The 18,724-nt window shown below is 38.7% G+C and overlaps 1 protein-coding gene across 1 annotated transcript in view; it reads left to right on the forward strand.

Annotated features, from left to right (window-relative positions):
* The window catches only part of LOC149466427 (transmembrane channel-like protein 2), a 146,103-nt gene extending 138,489 nt beyond the window's left edge, over positions 1–7,614 (forward strand). Inside the window, exons 15-18 of the mRNA XM_089672548.1 lie at positions 1,736–1,861; positions 3,557–3,635; positions 3,962–4,085; positions 7,195–7,614. Of these exons, the coding sequence (XP_089528674.1) occupies positions 1,736–1,861; positions 3,557–3,635; positions 3,962–4,085; positions 7,195–7,394 (529 nt within the window). The 3' untranslated portion in view covers positions 7,395–7,614. The remainder of the gene's footprint in view (positions 1–1,735; positions 1,862–3,556; positions 3,636–3,961; positions 4,086–7,194) is intronic.
* Positions 7,615–18,724: the final 11,110 nt, after the last annotated feature.

The following is an 18,724-nucleotide window of genomic DNA, read 5'->3' on the forward strand; positions in this document are numbered from 1 at the left end:
AAAAAAATGTGTTGGGTCAAGCAATGTATCATTTGTTGATTGGATAGCCAGTGACTATGCTTACACCATGTCATGGGTGAACAAATTTTGTTTTTCAGCAGTCCTTATTTATATAATACAGCTTTCCTCACCTGTAAAGGCAATGCAAATTTTCAGTTGTTTTTTGCTGTTTTAACTAGGTATTAATGTAGTTATATTTCCTGTGTCATTTGTTTGTAAGCCTGGGTTTACATCTGTGCGGGGCTAATTGGCAATGGAATTTATAAAAGAATCCGCTGCAGCTTCATTCAGTGGTTCAGGTGCCACTCCAGTGCGAATTGTTAAAGTGTATGACATTGGAATTGCACGTGAACCGGGCTGAAAATCGTGCCAGACTCTTTTTTAAAAAAGGATTTTGGTTCAAATGTTATGCGAATTGGATGAGTTCAAGATGCATCCAATTCGCATATATGTTAACCTGGTCTGATGATGGGCTTACATGTTGTGACTGCAGTTTGTAGTGTCATGGCTGATTAATTCCCTTGTGTTCATGTATTAATTAATTTAGCTTGTCTTTAGTTGCTAAAGGGACAGGTAATGTAATGTTCCAGAACACACAATGTCCATGTCTTACCATTTCCCTGAGTTACATCAAAATATTGGGAGTGCTGATGTTATGAAAACACATCTATTTCTTTCTTTCTCTGCTTGCTTGTGTCTATCAGATCCTATTACAGTTTAGCTCTCACCTGCAGAACACTAGACTGAGAGACCCAGGGATTGTGGTATATGTAGATTATTCACGGAAAATGTCAGTTCCATGCATTAGCCAGTAAAGCACCATGCCTCCTGTTTGAACACAAACAGAAACTAGGCAAAGGAATGTAAAGATTTACTCTACTATAGGCTGTATGTACAGGGCAACATATGACATCATGAAACTACATGATCAATGCACATTTTATGTGGGTGAAAAACACAAGGTGCAGGTAGAAAGGTCTATAAAGGGAGCTGTGACACTGAAGGGGATGTGTGAGGGTGGACATCGAGCAGTAGCATTGCCAAGGAGATGAGTATCACTATGGAATTGCAGTCAGTGTCACATCACAATTTATGTACAGGTTAGTTGAGGATGAACATTGAATTGCATTGAAGGAGGGTATGATAGAAAATGTTTTTCCTGCCTAATACATACTGTAGGTGTCTATCAGCTTTTATCCAGAGTTACAGTGTATACGTATAATCAACAAGAATAGGTATAACCAGTTTTTTCCTGTCCTTTCACTTTCTTTCACAAAGAAATAGCACAGCATATCAGGTATAAATGTCTTCAAATTCCACTGACAATGATAAATGTTTCCCATGACTTTCTGTCCCAATGACAAAGGACACAAACAGAGAGGAAATGTCCCTAAAGGAGACACCAACAGCAAATACTAGAAGGGCTCTAATACTTCCCGGCCCTTTCCAAATCTAATAAAAATGGCTAAAATAGAGATGTAGTTTAATTTTAGTCCTCAATGGATAACCCTTACAGGGTGCTGTATTACACTTTTATAAAGTCTACTACAGCTCTAAGAAATTTAGCTCCCACATACTGAATGGCATGAGCCACAAATGATATAGTACTTTTCCAACAGTTCATATAATCAAAAAATCTAATTTCAAACGTAAGTTTATCAATGTTTCTTGATTAATAATGGTGAACAGAAACTAAATATGGTGTTTGCTCATACTGATTTGTTTGTGATTTCAGTGGGAAGAAGAGAATGTTTGATGTAATCCAAGAAACAATGGAAAATGACTTTCCTCCTTTTGTTGCCAAAATTCTCAGTTCAATAGCAAATCCTGGACTAATCATCCCAGCTATTCTTCTTATGATGTAAGAAATTATTTTTCTCACACTTTTCTCCCAAATCTTCCTAAAGCTAATCTGAGTTTTTAAAGCTTGGTCCCTGGCCTCACATACTTACCTTTCATTCACTCTCCCATTGCACCATTCAGCAGCTAGAAGGAAAGAAAGTAAAGAAAATTCCTGTTACTTTCAGGTTTTGAGGAGCATGTGGATGACTCCATGTAATTACATGGGTGCTTGATGATTTGCTATGTGTTGCCATATAGGGATGGAGACACAATACTATGTAAACTCCGAATGACAGCACAATTTTACTGTTCCAGTCACTATCAATCAATTCAAGCCTCAACCACTTGGGAGAAATATCACTAGGCATGTCCCACTTCCCAAACATGTGAGCTCCACTATATCTAAAGACAAAGGCTGCACTGCACAATGCACTAACAAGAAACTTTACTGAACTTCTTCCCTTTTGCCCAAAACTGAGCTCAAAGCTGGAATCCAGGTAAAAATTGGATGTTTCCCATTGCAAAGCCATCACCTTACCTTCAGAGAATCTGCAATCTTTTCCATGGCTGACTCAGATGTCTTTTCAAAACCTTTTTTCTCCATGAGCTTGGTGACCGGTTTAGTAAACTCCCCTCTGTAGTCCTTTCAGGCCTAAACTGACACCCATGCATCAGCATGTAGGCAATTTCCCTCTGATCTTTCCTCAACTATTCTCACCCTTGACTGCCAGTCTATGCAACCGTATTATAAGTACTCTGCACCCAGATATGTGGTGACAGTGCAGCAAAGAGCTTCCACTGGGACCAACTACCGCACTGATGAAATTACCTAAGAATCAAGGGAATTTTAATGCTGGAAGGCAGGTCTAGAACTGGGGGAATATGACACAGTGCGCCCCAGAGTCTCTGCAGTCCAGCAGCCTGACATAGCTGTAAGCCTTGGGTAAAACTGTAAATACATCTGCAATTAATGTTTTATCACCTCTCATGTTTTCCAGAAGAGTTACATTCTATAGGTTTGTCAAAAAATGGACAAAGGTATGTTCGATGCGGCTATAGGAGGTATAAGCTGCAGGCTAAGCTAAGGTGTTTTTTTCCTACCTAAAATGTGGACCTGCCAAAAAAAGAAAGAATAGCAACAAATAAGAACTTGTAACAATCAATCTCTTACAGTAGAGGTAATACTAAATATAGTATAATAATAAAAATAAATGAACAACTCATCTAAATTCAATGGAGGGATTTACTAAAACTGGAGCACACTGAATCTGGTGCAGTCATGCATAGTAACGATGCACCAATAATGTGGGGATCATTTCTTAAACTCCATGTTAAGAACTCCTAGTTAAAAAAAAGAATACATACAGAAGAATTTACAGTAAAAAGAACTTGACAGGACTCCGAGGCACACACACTTAATTAGTAATTAGGCATAGGTGGTTTTGAGAATTCTCATTTCATCCAAAAAGTTTATCAAAAATTGGGAGAGTCCAATTCTCCTGCAGAAGGCAGTATAACCCATACATCTCAAAATTCCTTCTTCACTGTGTCCCTTAATAAAAGATTAAGAGATACTATTTACAAAATCTGTTCACATTTCCAGAAGGGGGACATTCATGTACATCAGTCACCGAGAGCCATATTAAAGCTCAAATGTTTTATGTGTTGTGATGGTAATAATTATCTCCATTCATATGAACCATGTTTCTTCCAGATTAGCAATTTATTACCTTAATGCTGTTTCCAAAGCTTACCAGCAAGCAAACATAGATCTCAAGAAGAAAATGCAGATGGTAAGTACAGACATCATAATATGTAACATATTTATTTAAGTTCAACAAACAGAATGAGGACCATTTGGAAAGGCCAAAGAAGTCTGCATTCAATGTTTTTCTCCAATTTAGTAATTAGTCAAGCAGTTGTTATTTTATGGTACATTACACAAGGTCTACCAAAGTCAATTATGTTTAAATATTTAGCATATGCCTCATTTAGATGTAATAGATTTTCCCATGGAGTTATAAAAAGGATACCTTTGTATCTTCTACCTATAGAGTTAGGCTTTGATACTGTTATCTCCTTAATGGCATAGTATACTAACTTTATTTTCCTAATAAAGCAAAGAGAAGAGGAAAAGAATAAACGCAATAATAACACCCAGGTTAATTCGATTATGAGGGACCTGGAAGAATTACTTCCTCCTAGTGCAAGGAATGCACTTAGGCTCCAGACTTCTGGGACAGGTATGAAAACAGTGAAGCCATGGAAACTCTATGCCTACCAATGGTCCAGCGGAAACTATTAATTTACTGTATAAAGCAGTCTGATGGAAGATATAAAAAGTTACCCCTTCCATTCTTATTGATTGCAACCAAAGGATAAAAGAGAATGTACAGTGGCTTTATCAATTTCTTTTAATATGATCAGGACTAAGTCCTCATAGTTATAAGTCCTGCAGTCTAAAAAATATAAATTATTGTCATTGATATTTTGTCATTATTTTTACTCGGAAGGTAGAGGTCTGTGGTATTTTTCAGGTTTTCCCCTTATCTCTAACATCCTGATGAAAACAACCTATTGTTTACAGACCTCAGTAACTCAAGGTTAAAGTGTATGTAACAATGAACTTCTCTTATTTGCTCCCAGTTGGTCTGTTAATTATACCACTAGTGTGTTGTTATAGATGTTAGAGTAGGTGGGTCTGAGCAACTTGGTAAGAAAAAGTTGGCAGGGCTTAAAACACTTGCAAAATACCAAGTGTTTTCATCCCACAACAGGACTTTCTGGCAGACCAACATGTATTTTTGTATACTTTAAATAGTTAAAACATGGGAAAATTGCATGTATTGAATATATGTACTTTCCTGACATACACTTTAAATTTACACATGGCTTTATTTTTCCTTGACATACACTTTAAATTTGCACATGGCTAAATGAATCATTACAGTGACTTATCCCAGTTCCTCATACATAATTGGATGCCTAAGTTTTAATCATAAATCAAGCTATGAAGCAGGCAGTAACTGTTGTGCTAGCTAGCCCATAGTACCCTGGAAATCATTTTTCATTTATTAAATGTTTGAAAAATCACAGATTGTATATGGAAACTTAAACAAAAGGGATATGATACATTTAGAAGTGGATAAACCTAAAAACAAAATACTGGAAACAAAGTCCAGATTCTTATAGTGGGTTTTCAGGCTAGATCAGTACTGTTAACTTGAATAACATATTGTAGAAATAGGAAGAGATAGCCTGGCCGCCACACACCTTGCCCAGCCCAGTGGTTAGCAGGTAAAAGCAGCCCCAGCTTGATTAATCTAAGCCATGCCTGCAGCATGTTTTGTCCCATCCCCAGGGCTTAATCATGGAGGTCTGGATAAAATGAAGATTGAAGGTCTTAATCTTTGAAATTGAACAACATATGTTTAAGAACCATCAGATATTTGGCAAATTTTACATGAGGTGTATTTTTTGAGCAGGCTTGAAACCAATTATATTGGGATAATTGCTAGTTAAGTCAGCTTACTTTCTTTAAGGTCCATCAGTATCACATTTTATACCTGTTACCTGCTAGATTTCTGGTCCTTTTCCCTATCCCCCTCCCCCAATACCTCATGTCTCTTGTCCCGTCTGTTTTATTCCTTATTATTTGTTAGTAAGTCTTAGAAATTGGAAATCTTCGTCTATTTTGGCAGCTCCAGCTTATGCTATATATCTGTTCTCACGGGGTGGTCTACCCTGTTTGTATGATGTCTCCTTATTATATCCTTGTATGGCCAATGGACTTTCCATAAAAACAAACAAAAAAAACATTTTGTGTATAGCAGTAGATAATAATCTTTACAAGCTGCTGAAGTTAGCATGGCATTCATGCAAATTATGCTAATTAATGTCTTGCAAGCAAGATGACATACATACAAGGTGAGGCTCAAACCATAACAAGTTTGAATAATCTCTTCATGTCCTCTTGTGGTCAAAGTTGAAACTGAGCATATCCTTTTTTTGTAAGAACAGAAAGTTAGTTGATCAAATATTAATTATAGCTAAATCACATCTGCAGCAAAATCGTGCATATTATTCAGTCTGTCCTGGGGATAGTGAAAGTCATCACAGTACTTTTTAACATAGTTTAATTCTTTCCATTTTCCAGTGCTAACTTTCAAATTCAGGTAGTGTCAGATTTATTTTTTTACATGGAAAGCCAAAAAAATAATGCCTTTTATAAAGCAAGACTCCTAATATATTTTTGGAAAAATAAAAGTAAAATCTGTTTAATTCACCAGGCTAGGAACTGCAATGCAATGTTCTGTTAGATAGTTTTAATGAGACATTAATTAGTATTATTATAGCACGGCAGCAATCATAGAAAATAATGGTGGTTTTGACTGCTTTTCCCAGAAATATATAGATGTTACACTGGGACTTCTTTGATGTTGTTTATGATAGGTTTCTGCACTGCTTAGCTCTGACAAGGTACATATATCAATGATCTCAGAGGTACAGTAGGTCACCTGACAATTTCTTATATCACCAGGACTCTATTGATGAGATATCTGTACATGAGTTTCTGAAACTGAACACCTGCTGTGGCTATGATGATGGGTTTCCAATCCCAGTGCTGGACTTTATTTTTGTATGTTATAAATGCAACAGGAAATGCTGGAAAGGTGATTGGGAATTACCTATACTGCCAAATGAATAGGTACAAATTCAGGAATTGTGATGGGAGATGTGGCTGTTAGAGTAACCAAGACATAGGAAGCCATCAGCTGACTTAGCCTCCTAAAAGGTAGATGAACGAGCGCTAGAAATGTATGGTTAGCAGCTTGCATAAAAGGTTAAACCTCCAACCCTTGTAAACAATAATATCCAACAGTGCAGCGCTCAGATGAAATAATCTCCTTTTCACTCGTAAACAAATATAAACATAGATATAAAATTAAATATAAAGCACATGTATATAGCGTATTAGAAATGCATGTGAGATGAGCTGATGCTCAGTCCAATAGGAAACAAATGGAAAATGATTGAGTTAGGACTCTACAAAAGTGTCACAAATGGTGCACAAATGCATCTAAATTGTTGGATATTATTGACTTCACCTCCTGCCTACAACTAAAATATTACTTTTTGGGTGGTACAACCCCTTCCCTTCTCCTGCATAGTTACTATGTCATGCAACAGGAGCCAATGTTCTGCTTTCACATTTGTATCAAAAGCTTACAGATCAAATGTACAGTGCTAGAAACAAATGATCCAAAGTCAAAGGTAAAAGTATCTTTAATAAAAGTCCTACATATAACCTAGTGATATGTTTTAACGTAAAGCTGTTTTCTTTTATTCCAGAGAACCACACACAAATAACTTCACAGCCAGCCAGTGGTATAACCTCACCAAACAACAATACCCCAGGATTAGCACGACGAGAGGGTCCAACAATGCCAACACCCCGTATTGCTGTGACAAGCCCACCGGTGCCAAGACCCATGGGGCCATGCATGGGAGGACCACCGCGGTCTCCGCAGAACTCACATCCTAGGCATTAAATCTTCTGGAACATTACAAGAAGTGTTTGTCTTCCATATCCATTTTTGTAAACAAGAGCCTTTTTCAAAAACAAAGGTTTAAATTCAGATTCAGATTTTAGGATCTTAGAAAATATTTTAGACTTTACTTTTGGATCTGTTGTTTCATAATGCTCCAATAACAAATTTACATAACATAAAACTGACTAGACAACCTAAAATTAAAATTATGTTTTGTAAACCTTGCAGTCTTCTTCTCAGACTATCTATATACAAACAACAACTGTGACCAGTTCCTACAGAAGTCCTGCAAATGATTAGGAACGCTCTACTAGTGTGAAACCATCTGTCAGCCACTTACCGTATGTGATAGAAACAGAAAAAGGGGCGAGATGTGAAACATATATGATAGAACGCAACAGCTTCACAATGTGCTATCTTTAAAGGAATGTACAGAGCTTTCTTTATATATTTTTAGGACTGAAAATACAATTTGGTTAAATGTTTCTGAACAAGGAACATATTAAAAATGCAATTTGTTAAAAAGACAATTAAATGCATTTTAATTACAACTACTATAAATGCCAGCATTTGATATTACCCTATTTTAATTCCCTATACAGCAGCACTCAGTGCATGAGAAGGAGGGGCAGAACATGGGGACAATTAGGTATTAATATATTGGGACATAGAAACCCAATAACTCGACTTTAGCTAAACTATGGCATATTGTCCAGAAAGGTTACAGATTGATTTGAATTTATTCAGGACTCTAGTGAATAAAAATCAGTGGGATTGTCAGTCAGCATGAAAAATGCTCTTATGATAATTGTCAAGTGATTAATTTATCTTGGGTGGATTTATCTGTTGATTGCATGACACCTTTTGAAAAAGAGTTTAAATTACTCCATTACATATACATTTGATTTCATGAAATTTGAAATGAACCTGCATTCAGGAATTAGAAAACTGAACTTGTACCAATTTGTATAGTGTTAAAATTGAGAATATACTGTAGATGAAGTAGATAGGCATGTGAAATCCCTTTAAAGAAGTCAATTAGGATTAGAGATTTAAACTAAATGAGGAACAGGCATTACAAAATACAGTATATGTGACAAACAGGATTTTCTAACCAGAGAAAGGAATACAAAATTATAACTAAAAAAATATTTGTTTGTATTTTAACTACATCTGATTTCCATACCTGAATCTGTTGTAATACCCGATGTAGTCCCCTGCAATGCAGGGCTCCACCTAGGGTTAAGAGAATACAAAGAACATCTGCCCTCATGTACACACAGCTAATTTCCCAGGATCAGGGGTGGACTGACCATTCAAGCACTCGGGCACTGCCCGAGGGCCCAGGGTCAGTAGGGGGCCCCAAGAAATACCCCTGGTACCTTTTTTATAAGCTTTTTTGAGTGTGGACAAGGACACAGGGGCCCCATGATCCCCTATTGCCCGGGGCCCCATGAGTTGTCAGTCTGCCCCTGCCGAGGATCCATATTAGCAGCAAGAATTGCACTTCAGTACACCCACAGTACACACAACATGGAAGTGCAATTATTTTAGAAAATATAAACTGCTAAATACCTTTTCTCATCAGCAGTTAGAGCAGTCTTGTGACTTCAGCAGAGCACTGGTTATAGCTTGTAGGAGGAGTTGTCTTTCTGCTCTAGGAGGATGCAGAATCCCTGACCTCTGTCTGGACAGTGCTGATTGGCCCTGTGTTGAACCCATGCACTCTCTAGCAACATCTAGCACCAAACTGAGTATATGCATGTGGCTACAGGTTCAGTCTGTCTTATTAGGTGGACATTTGAACAAGAGCAGGGGCAGAGAAAACAGGATCAAATGGCCTTTTTACGCAATGCAGAGGATTAACTCCTTAGGTTCCACAGTGAGTATAACACGTATACTTTACTGCATATACAGACTGATTTTACTGTTGTGGGTTTAGTGACACTTTAATGCCTGCCCATTCTGAATGAACAAAGCTTTGAAGGCCCTCTCACACCATGGTGCATTGGTTTTTGGACAAATAACCTGCACTGGGATGTACTGTGCAACAACATGTTAACATATGATGCAGTGCTTTTTTATTACTATTTTTTTTTAACCTGCGCTTCAGCGTATTTCTCAAAAAATGCTACATGTGTCAATGCTGGTGAACTGAAGCCACGGAAAATAAAGCTATTTGCCTTTTCCTTTTTTTTAGACTGTGATGAGCAATACAGTCCAATTTATACTTATGATTGAGTCTTGACACTTCCTAGTAGTATCAAAGCTTGCATGCTACCTTCTGCCTCCCATACATTCCTATTGGCCCATAAATATGACAGGCTTCCTCAATGGCCAATAGCTACTTTAAGCAGAATGCACGCTACATTTTAAAGCTTAGCTTCAAGAAGATATTGAAATAAAACCTATGATGGCAGTTCTGCATTTATTTTTAAAAAGAATCATAAAATCTATTTTAAAATGTAACTCGTATAAACATCCGAATTCAAGTCGATTTTAGGTTCTCGTAATTCCAGGTACAGCAGCAGACTAGGAAAGGGAGGGGCAAAACTCTAGGCCAATCAGAGTTGCTGCAGTCATATGTGCTGAAAATTAATGAGCTGATGTGAGGAGAGAGCAAAGAGACGACCTAATCTATCTGTTGTTGCTCTTTTACTGTTCAATAACAGGCTGGGGCAGGAATGTTATCTAGCTGTGTTGTTTAACTGCAGCAGAGAATACTCAGGTCTTCAAGTTGTCTCTGCTGTCTAGTAGGGCTCTGTTAATTTTAGAATCAGATTGACAGAAATACAAATTCTTTGGTAAGTAAGATAGCTCCCATATATGTATTTACCATATACAGGTATACTATATTGCCAAAAGTGTTGGGACACCCCTCCAAATCATTGGATTCAGGTTTTCCAATCACCTCCATGACCACAGGTGTATAAAATCAAGCACCTAGGCATGCAGACTGCTTCTACAAACATTTGTGAAAGAATGGGTCACTCTCAGGAGCTTAGTGAATTCAAGCGTGGTACCATGATAGTTTGCCACCTGTGCAATAAGTTCATCCGTGAAATTTCCATGGTCAACTGTTAGTGGTATTATAACAAAGTGGAAGCAACTGGGAACAGTAGCAACTTAGCCACAAAGTGGTAGGCCACGTAAAATAACAGAGTGGGGTCAGCGCATGCTGAAGCGCACAGTGCACAGTGCACAGAAGTCGCTAACTGTCTGTAGAGTCAATAGCTAAAGACTTCCAAACTTTGAGTGGCTTTCATATTAGCACAACAACTGTGCATAGAGAGCATCATGGACTGGATTTCCATGGCCAAACAGTTGCATCCAAGCCTTACATCACCAAGTGCAATCAAAGTGTCAGATACAATGTTGTAAAGCTCGCTGCCACTGGACTCTAGAGTAGTGGAGAAATGTTCTCTGAAGTGATGAATCACACGTCTCTGTCTGGCAATCTGATGGATGTTTCTGGGTACTTGCCTGACTGCATTGTGCCAAGTGTAAAGTTTGGTGGAGGGGGGATTATGGTGTGGGGTTGTTGTTCAGGGGTTGGGCTTGGCCCCTTAGTTCCAGTGAAGGGAACTCTTAATGATGTTAGCTTACCAAGACATTTTGGACAATTTCAAGCTCCTATCTTTGTAAGAACAGTTTTGGGATAGCCCCTTCCTGTTCCAACATGACTGCATACCAGTGCACAAAGCAAGTTCATAAAGACATGGATGAGCAAGTTTGGGGTGGAGGAACGTGACTGTCCTAACTTCAATCCAACAGAACACCTTTGGTATGAACTAGAGCCGAGACTGTGAGCCAGGCCTTCTCGTTTGACATCAGTGCCTGACCTCACAAATGTGCTTCTGGAAGAATGGTCAAACATTCCCATAGACACACTCCTAAACCTTGTGGACAGCCTTCACAGAAGAGTTATAGCTGCTATTAGTTAGGTGGGCTAACTCAATATTGAACCCGATGGACTATGGCTGGGATACCATTAAAGTTCACGTGCGTGTAAAGACAGGCGTACCAATACTTTTGGCAATATAGTGTATGTATGTCTTTGATGTTCCGCTTTATATCTGTGATAAGGGAGTAACAGTGGTACTGGCAATGACCAGGCCCCACCAAGCATTTGCTGTAAGGTGTTCTCTGCCATTCTGTGTTTGAAAACTGTAGCCTAAGACATCCTTGAAATTTTAAGCTCATTGTAAATAGAATGATAGGGAGGGTTAGGCTACAGAAGAGAGCCAGAGGTGAGGGAGGAAGAAGTCAACTTTGTAATCCTGCTGTAGTGTAAGCTGAAGGAGTGTTGACCTGCTAACCAGATCTTTGATGGGGATTAAGTAAATGATAGAGGAGACTCCTAGAACTCCTTGGGCTTTTATGTACACCCAGTACACAATAATGTAATGCCATTGTACAACATTTTAGCTCTCATTGGCCTCTCTGCCTATCTCAGATTTACTTTGTGTCTTGTATTCAATGTATTTCACTGCTTGGAGTTCACTTCTTATATTGCATAGTCTAAGAAGAAGCAAAATTTCTTGTATTATGTGTACAGTATAATATACTGGCCACACATGGTCAAATCTTTTGTCAGTATGATGAATGATGTAATATTTTCTAGCTTTTCAAATCATCATTAGTGATATAGGGGCTATAATGCCTTCCCTGCAGCTGGAGTGCTTTCCCCTTCTGAAATAGTTTCTGTGCTTGAATAATAATAATTTATGTTGTAGCATTTATGCTAGTGTAAAACTGAAATCGTCATTTGGATTATTTTGTCATTTGTCATCTATACATGATCCTATTTTGAAAAGCAGTACTGAAGTCTTTATATTACCGTCTGGAAAATTATCCAGTACATGACCAGCAATATTTTACGTTAAAGTCACTCTCCAATTTACCTTCATTTTTTTAAATATACAGTATAAACAATAAAGACATAAAACATCAATCATTTAAAATTATCTGTTTATACTGTAGATTATATGGGAAAGCCATGTAATTCCTATGTAGAGAGGTAATGACACCCTAGTACTATTAACTGTAGTAAGATCTCAGGTTTTGACAGAGATTCTGAAGTTGTTTGACCTTCATATAGGAGGGAAGCAAAGTCGCTCAAGATTCCACTATATAATGTACTTCAGCTGCCTCATGATTCAACCACTATTTTTTGCACCAGAAAGACAGATGGTCCAATTCATTTAGGTGAAGAGCACGGTGGTCTTAATATTTTTTTAATGTTAATTCTGACATATTGTATTGCAAATAAAAAGGTGGATAATAGGATTTTTGTACTTACCTTAAAATCCATTTATTGAAGTTTATTGGGGAACACAGGAATTCAGAGACTGTTGGCATATACTGCTGGCTTTGGATGAATTGGACACTGGCAAATAAAAAAATTGGGGACAGCTCACTATAGTCCTTCCTACCCCCAGCATGTCCTTCCTACCCTCAATTTTGGCAAAGCAGTACCTAGAGCATAATTATAGACACAGATGGGTTGAACCTGTGTCCCTCAATAAACACCAGCAAATGGATTTATGGTAAGTACAAAAATCCCATTTTCTCTCTTGTTCATTGAGCTATGCAGACATTCAAAGTCTGGTGAGACATCCAAAACAAGTGTAACTGAAGGGTAGGCACCAGCTACAAACACTAACAGGCCCACCAAAAACAACAGAACTGTGGGCTACTTACTACCTAAAGAGTCACCTGAAGTACACCTGAAAATGGCATCAGAAAAGACCTAAACATACATCTGGTAAAATTTAGTGAATGTGTGAACCAGACCACGTAGCATCCTTTCAAATTTCAGTTGCTTGATGCTCACAGTACCCACAGTTTCAATAGAAGACAGGTAAGGGTGGATCTTGATCCTTCAGACCATAAGCCTTAATTGTTTGTCTGAGCCACCAATTAATGCTAACACAAGAAGCAGGTTCCGCTATGGTAACCCTCAAGAATGACAAAGTCAGTTGTGAAAGCAGTGGCTGTGAGATAGACAAACCACATCCAAGCAATAGAAGATCTCTTTCTGATGAGCTGGAGCCAGACACAGAGACAGCAGGACAATGTTCTGGTTGGAGGTAAAGGGTGAAACTATCTTAGGAAGGAAAGAAATGCTGGGCCCAAAGCCATCTTGTGCCTGTAAGACCAAAAAGGGTTCTTTACATAATAAAGCCACCTCATATATTCATCTCGCTAAAGTGATGGCAACAAGAAATGCAAACCTTATGCATATGAGTAGACCAATTCAAAGTGTGGTTTTTGAAGAGTTGGGAGAACCAAATTGAGATCACACAGTGTCCCAGGGGGAACGTACAGGGAAAGTCATACGGGAGACGCCCTGTAAAATGCCCTCATTTAAGATTGGGATGCCAACAGTCTCTGGAAAGCAAGACTGCAAGCACAGAAACATGACTTTTGATGGTACTCATGCCAGATGCTGGTCCAGGCCCATCTGTTAAAAAGGCCATAATTCATTACAGAAAATTATTTTGTCTCGCACCAAGCTAAGAATACATTCCATGTACTGTGATAGACTTTGACATTTTTTAGACTTTTAGCTTTTAACATTGTAGGAATCACCAATTCAGAGATGCCTCTGTCTCTTAGAACCTGGGTAATGCGGAGCAGCGCTAGGTAAACTGGTCAGCAATGCCATTAAAGCAAATGATTGAGAATCAATCCTTGAGACAAAGTGCCAGTTAATCCAGAAGATCCCGCAGGAGATCTGCCAGGAGACTGATCAAATTAAAGTATCACATCCGTCTGGGCCATTCCACAGCTATGAGAATAACTAACATGCCCTCAAAATCACACCTGCAAAGCAGATGAGGCAGGAGTTTCAGGGGAGGATAGCCATAGATCAGAGTGTATTGATCCCACCGAGCCACCAGAGCATCCGCTGCTTTCATTGGAGGATCCCTGTATCTGGAGACCATCCTGTGCAATTTGTTGTTGAACCTGCAAGCAGAATGTCAACATCCACATGAGACACAGGTCCTGTGACATCTCTGGGTATATGCACCACTTTTTTGGGCCCAGGCACTGCCATATCAGTAATTCTACTTGCCACTTGTCCATGCCTGGGATGTAAATGGTGGACATGGATGGAATGTGAAATTCTACTCATGACAGGATTCAGATTCAATGACCCTTCAGTCAGTCCAAATGGCAGGGCTACAAACTGAAAATGCTGAGAATCACAGTAAACTGAAGTACACTCTCATGTGTTGGAATACTGGGACATCTATATATGTGTCCTTGATGTCTGCAGACTTTAATAGACCTGGTGGATTCCATACAGAATGTCAGGGCTAGAATGTAAGCAATTAGGGCCTTGAGATCAAAGCTGGATGCCACCTTTTGATTTGGGAACAGTGAACAGGTTGGAGTAAGAAGACTTTTCTGCCACAGGGACTGGGGTGGTGACAACCTGCTCTGGAAGACTTTCCAGAGCTGTATGGGGTCTGCTAACCTGTGTTGTGAGGCAGGTAGGAGGCTAGGAGCAGGTAAGTGGCTGGTTGCAAAACTCTAGCATTTAGCCGCTGGAAATCACCTCCCAATCCTATGCTCCTGAATTTCAGTTTGTCCAAGTGTCTGCAAAGGCTAACAGATGTCACCTCATTTTGTAAGTGGGGGCATCCTCTCATGCTGAAGAGGATTAATCTGAGGACTTGGGAGACTGGATTTAGCTTTAGAAGTAGTGGCTTGGGAGTAACACCTCTGATGGCGATTATGTCTTCCCAGACTTAGCCTTAGTCTTCTTCTAATGTGAAAGATAGGCATTCTTACTCCCAGTAACATTGTTGACCAGATAGTGTCTGGCAAACTAAGGTTACTACCAAAAAGGTTGCATTGCAGGGCATACTCTAGAAAGGGCCCCCAATCTCTTGTCTAAGGGGTCCTAAAGACAGGTACATCCTCCACAAGGGTCAGCGTCAGCAAATAAATTTGCATGACTATTCTCCTGAATCCTCCTGAAATGGAACCTGAGGGGGGGTCAAGCTTGATGGGGCTAAGGAACATTTAGATGAGGGCATAGACTCTAGCACAGGTAAAAATTTCAGGCTGTCCGTGTCTAGTATCTTAGTAGGCATTCTGCAGGCAACACTGGAATGGTTAGTGGAGTTGTGAGCAGGGGGCACCCAGGTACCCAGGCTCCCCTGCATCTACGATCAGACATATTGCACCACACCTCTGAAAGTAATGTAGTTCAGGGTACAAGGTTAGGCCTAAAATATTCATAAAACCATCTGCTGGGAAGCAGGAGAAGGGCAGGTAGCCAAAGGTGATCATGTCACTGTAGGCAAGCAGCAAAGATGAATGGAGTAATGCTGGCCATACACATGAAGATTTTTGGATGAGAATATTCATACAAAAAGTCAGATGAAAATTATTTGAACATTCGGTGAATGGACGAATGTTATTCAAAAACTGTCTTTCGCTTTTAACATTCGAGTTTAAAATGAATGTAATTTCTGAACAATAACCACATAAACTGGCCGAAAATTCATTTGAACGAGAAAAGTTTTCTTTCCTGCCCCTTCGAATTCCCATCACTGCTGCAAAAAACAAACATCGATTTAACCCTACTAGCGATTAGAAAATCAAACAAATATTCTTGACCTAAAAATTCTCGAACGAAAATCTATACGTGTATGACCAGTTTAAGATTCCACGTGCCACTTGCACTCCTGAATAGCAGTGAAAAGGTGCTTCTTTAAAGCTCAATGGCAGGTAAGAGAGTTCCCAGTACACACACACGACACTCCACTCAGTGGATGACATTTGTTGACCGTTAAATCCATCAGCATCAATCCCTTCGGCTGTAAACCATCAGATAGCAGGAATTATAAATGGTGCCCAACAGATATAGTGACAAGACAGCTCCAAGTACTATTTTCAAAAAGTGAGTCTTCAGAGCCACAGTCACGCCAGTCATCAGTATAAGCAGTCTCTGAATTCTTCTTTCCCTCAATGAATGAGAGAGAAATATAGTCTACAAAGGGAATGTAGAGTGATTCTGCATACATTTTCTATATTACGACCAGTACTAGAAAGATTTGTTTAGATTTTTTTAAATGTGAAATATTACCTATGATTATTTCCTATTTTAATTTCAAGGAAATTGATAAAGCCTTAGGCTCCTTTTGGTAAGTTTCTCTTACCTACGTTGCAGAAAAATAATTGTTTACAGAGCTAAATATCAGAATAGGCATACAACTAAATGAGTAAATGCAATCATTCACCTTTCAGGCTCCTCCCTCATTGTGAAAAGTTCTTTAATTGATTACACTGCCTGTAACACAATCTGTAAATAGGGAAAGTCTGATCAGTCACAGTGAGTAGCTTCAGGTGCTATGCAGAGATTAAACAAATCCTCCTACAAAAGTTGTCCCTGTTTATTTGCAGCCTCTTTCCTCTACAGCCATTGAAAGTGCACAGTTTACACATCATTTCTGAGCTTCCAGGGGCAGGGGGTGGGGATTTGATGTCACTGCACAGCATAGAGAGGGGAGTTGAGTGTAATCTGGGACCTGAGTGGATGGAATGGACACACCCCTCTCTACACAGTCTCATGGAAAACATGTACAGCTGAGGCTGTCAATCAGCTGCTGCTGGAGGGGTTGGGCCATTTTATGGGATTGTTTGGTGTTAGCATAAACTCTCAAAAGTGACTCCTGCAGATAGAGGAATGACAGAGCAAATAGAAATCACACTCTGTGCTTGGGATTGGGGCAAGTACACCCTATAGAATAATATGCTTGCTCATTTTTCATTTCATAGGTTTACAACCACTTTAATGTAAACTCTACAATGATAACTCAAAATACATCCTCAATGCAAAATAGACTAAAAGTTCCTTTTTTAAGAAGCCTGGGCCAATCATGTTTTTTTTAGTAATATATGCATTATTTATTTGCATTTGTCTGACATTTGAGCTTCCCTGGGTTCCATGCACACCACTACCTGGTTATGGAGAATAGCACATCTTCTACCTTCTATAATAACCTTCTACAGTGTCATGCCTACTGCCTCAGCAAACAGACATCAGGGCCCTGACATGGGGCTACAAAGACTATACAAATACTGACTGGGAGAAAATCGTTATTTGCACAGACATTCAGGAGTGTTTTGGGTAATACTACACTGTCATAAAATGTCAATTTTCATTCATACTTGTTTTAATTATTGTCACTGCCATGGATTTTTTTTTAACACAAGAAACAAATACTATAGTATTGGATTTCAAGTAATCAATGTGTGGATTTTCTACTGCTAATGCAGGAATTGTACAGGAGATGAGAAATGAGAAGACATTGCATCTATGCCTAAATCTAGACAATGTATACTCCAGTAAATGAAGATTTGTTTTTATTAAAACAGACAATGCAAACATATAATTATGTGAGCTGTGTGCTAGATCCTGCATATTACATGGTTATATATATAGATACATAGTTCGTCAGGTTGATTAAAGACACCAGTCCATCCAGTTCAATCTGTCCGAGTGTGTGTTTATGTCAATACCTTTCCCCATATTCCTGTAAATTGTGTTCACAAAGATACCCATCCAAGAGATTTTTTTTTAATTATTAACATTTATCACTGACATCACTGTTTGTGGAAGGGTGTTCCCCATCCTTCCTGTTCTGACAGTAAAGATCCCCTGACGAAGTTTAAGGTTAAACCCCTTCTTTTCCAGTTTTATTACTTTACATTTTTCAACATTAAACCTAATTTTCTCATCATCAGAAAACATTAAGATTGTGCTATTTATACAAACCTCTATATAATTTATGAATAAATTAAAGAGATTTGGCTTCAGAACAGAACCTTTGGGTATTCCATTTACCACTCCAGGCCATTCTGAGTATACCCTATTTATCACCACTCTTTGGACGTACCCCTGTAACCAGTTTTCTGTCCAGATACATACACTATCATCCATGCCAACAGACCTCAATTTGTAAATTAAGTGTTTAGCCCTTTGAGGACCAAGGGATGTATTTGTCCCATGTTTTTAATTGCCTGTATCATCTGATTAAGAATTAAAAATACTTTTTTTTTTTTGGTTTGAGTCAAAATATTAGTTCTGATCAACAAATGGATCTAGATTTTTGCCAATTATTTAATGAAATGGCTTAGTTACAGCAACTGAAGTGTACGAACTTTAAAAACAAAAAATTGATTCTTTTGGCGTTCCGTAATCTTATGGTCCTCAAGGGGTTAAGGGGAACTGTATTGAATGCTTTTGCAAAATCTAGAAACACCACATCCACAGGCCTTCCTGGAGGACAGCTCTCCTACCAGGGGCA

The sequence above is a fragment of the Staurois parvus genome, unplaced genomic scaffold, assembly GCF_062004578.1.
Source record: "Staurois parvus isolate SC_StPar_1 unplaced genomic scaffold, SC_StPar_1.0 ptg000130l, whole genome shotgun sequence".
Taxonomy (NCBI): domain Eukaryota; kingdom Metazoa; phylum Chordata; class Amphibia; order Anura; family Ranidae; genus Staurois; species Staurois parvus.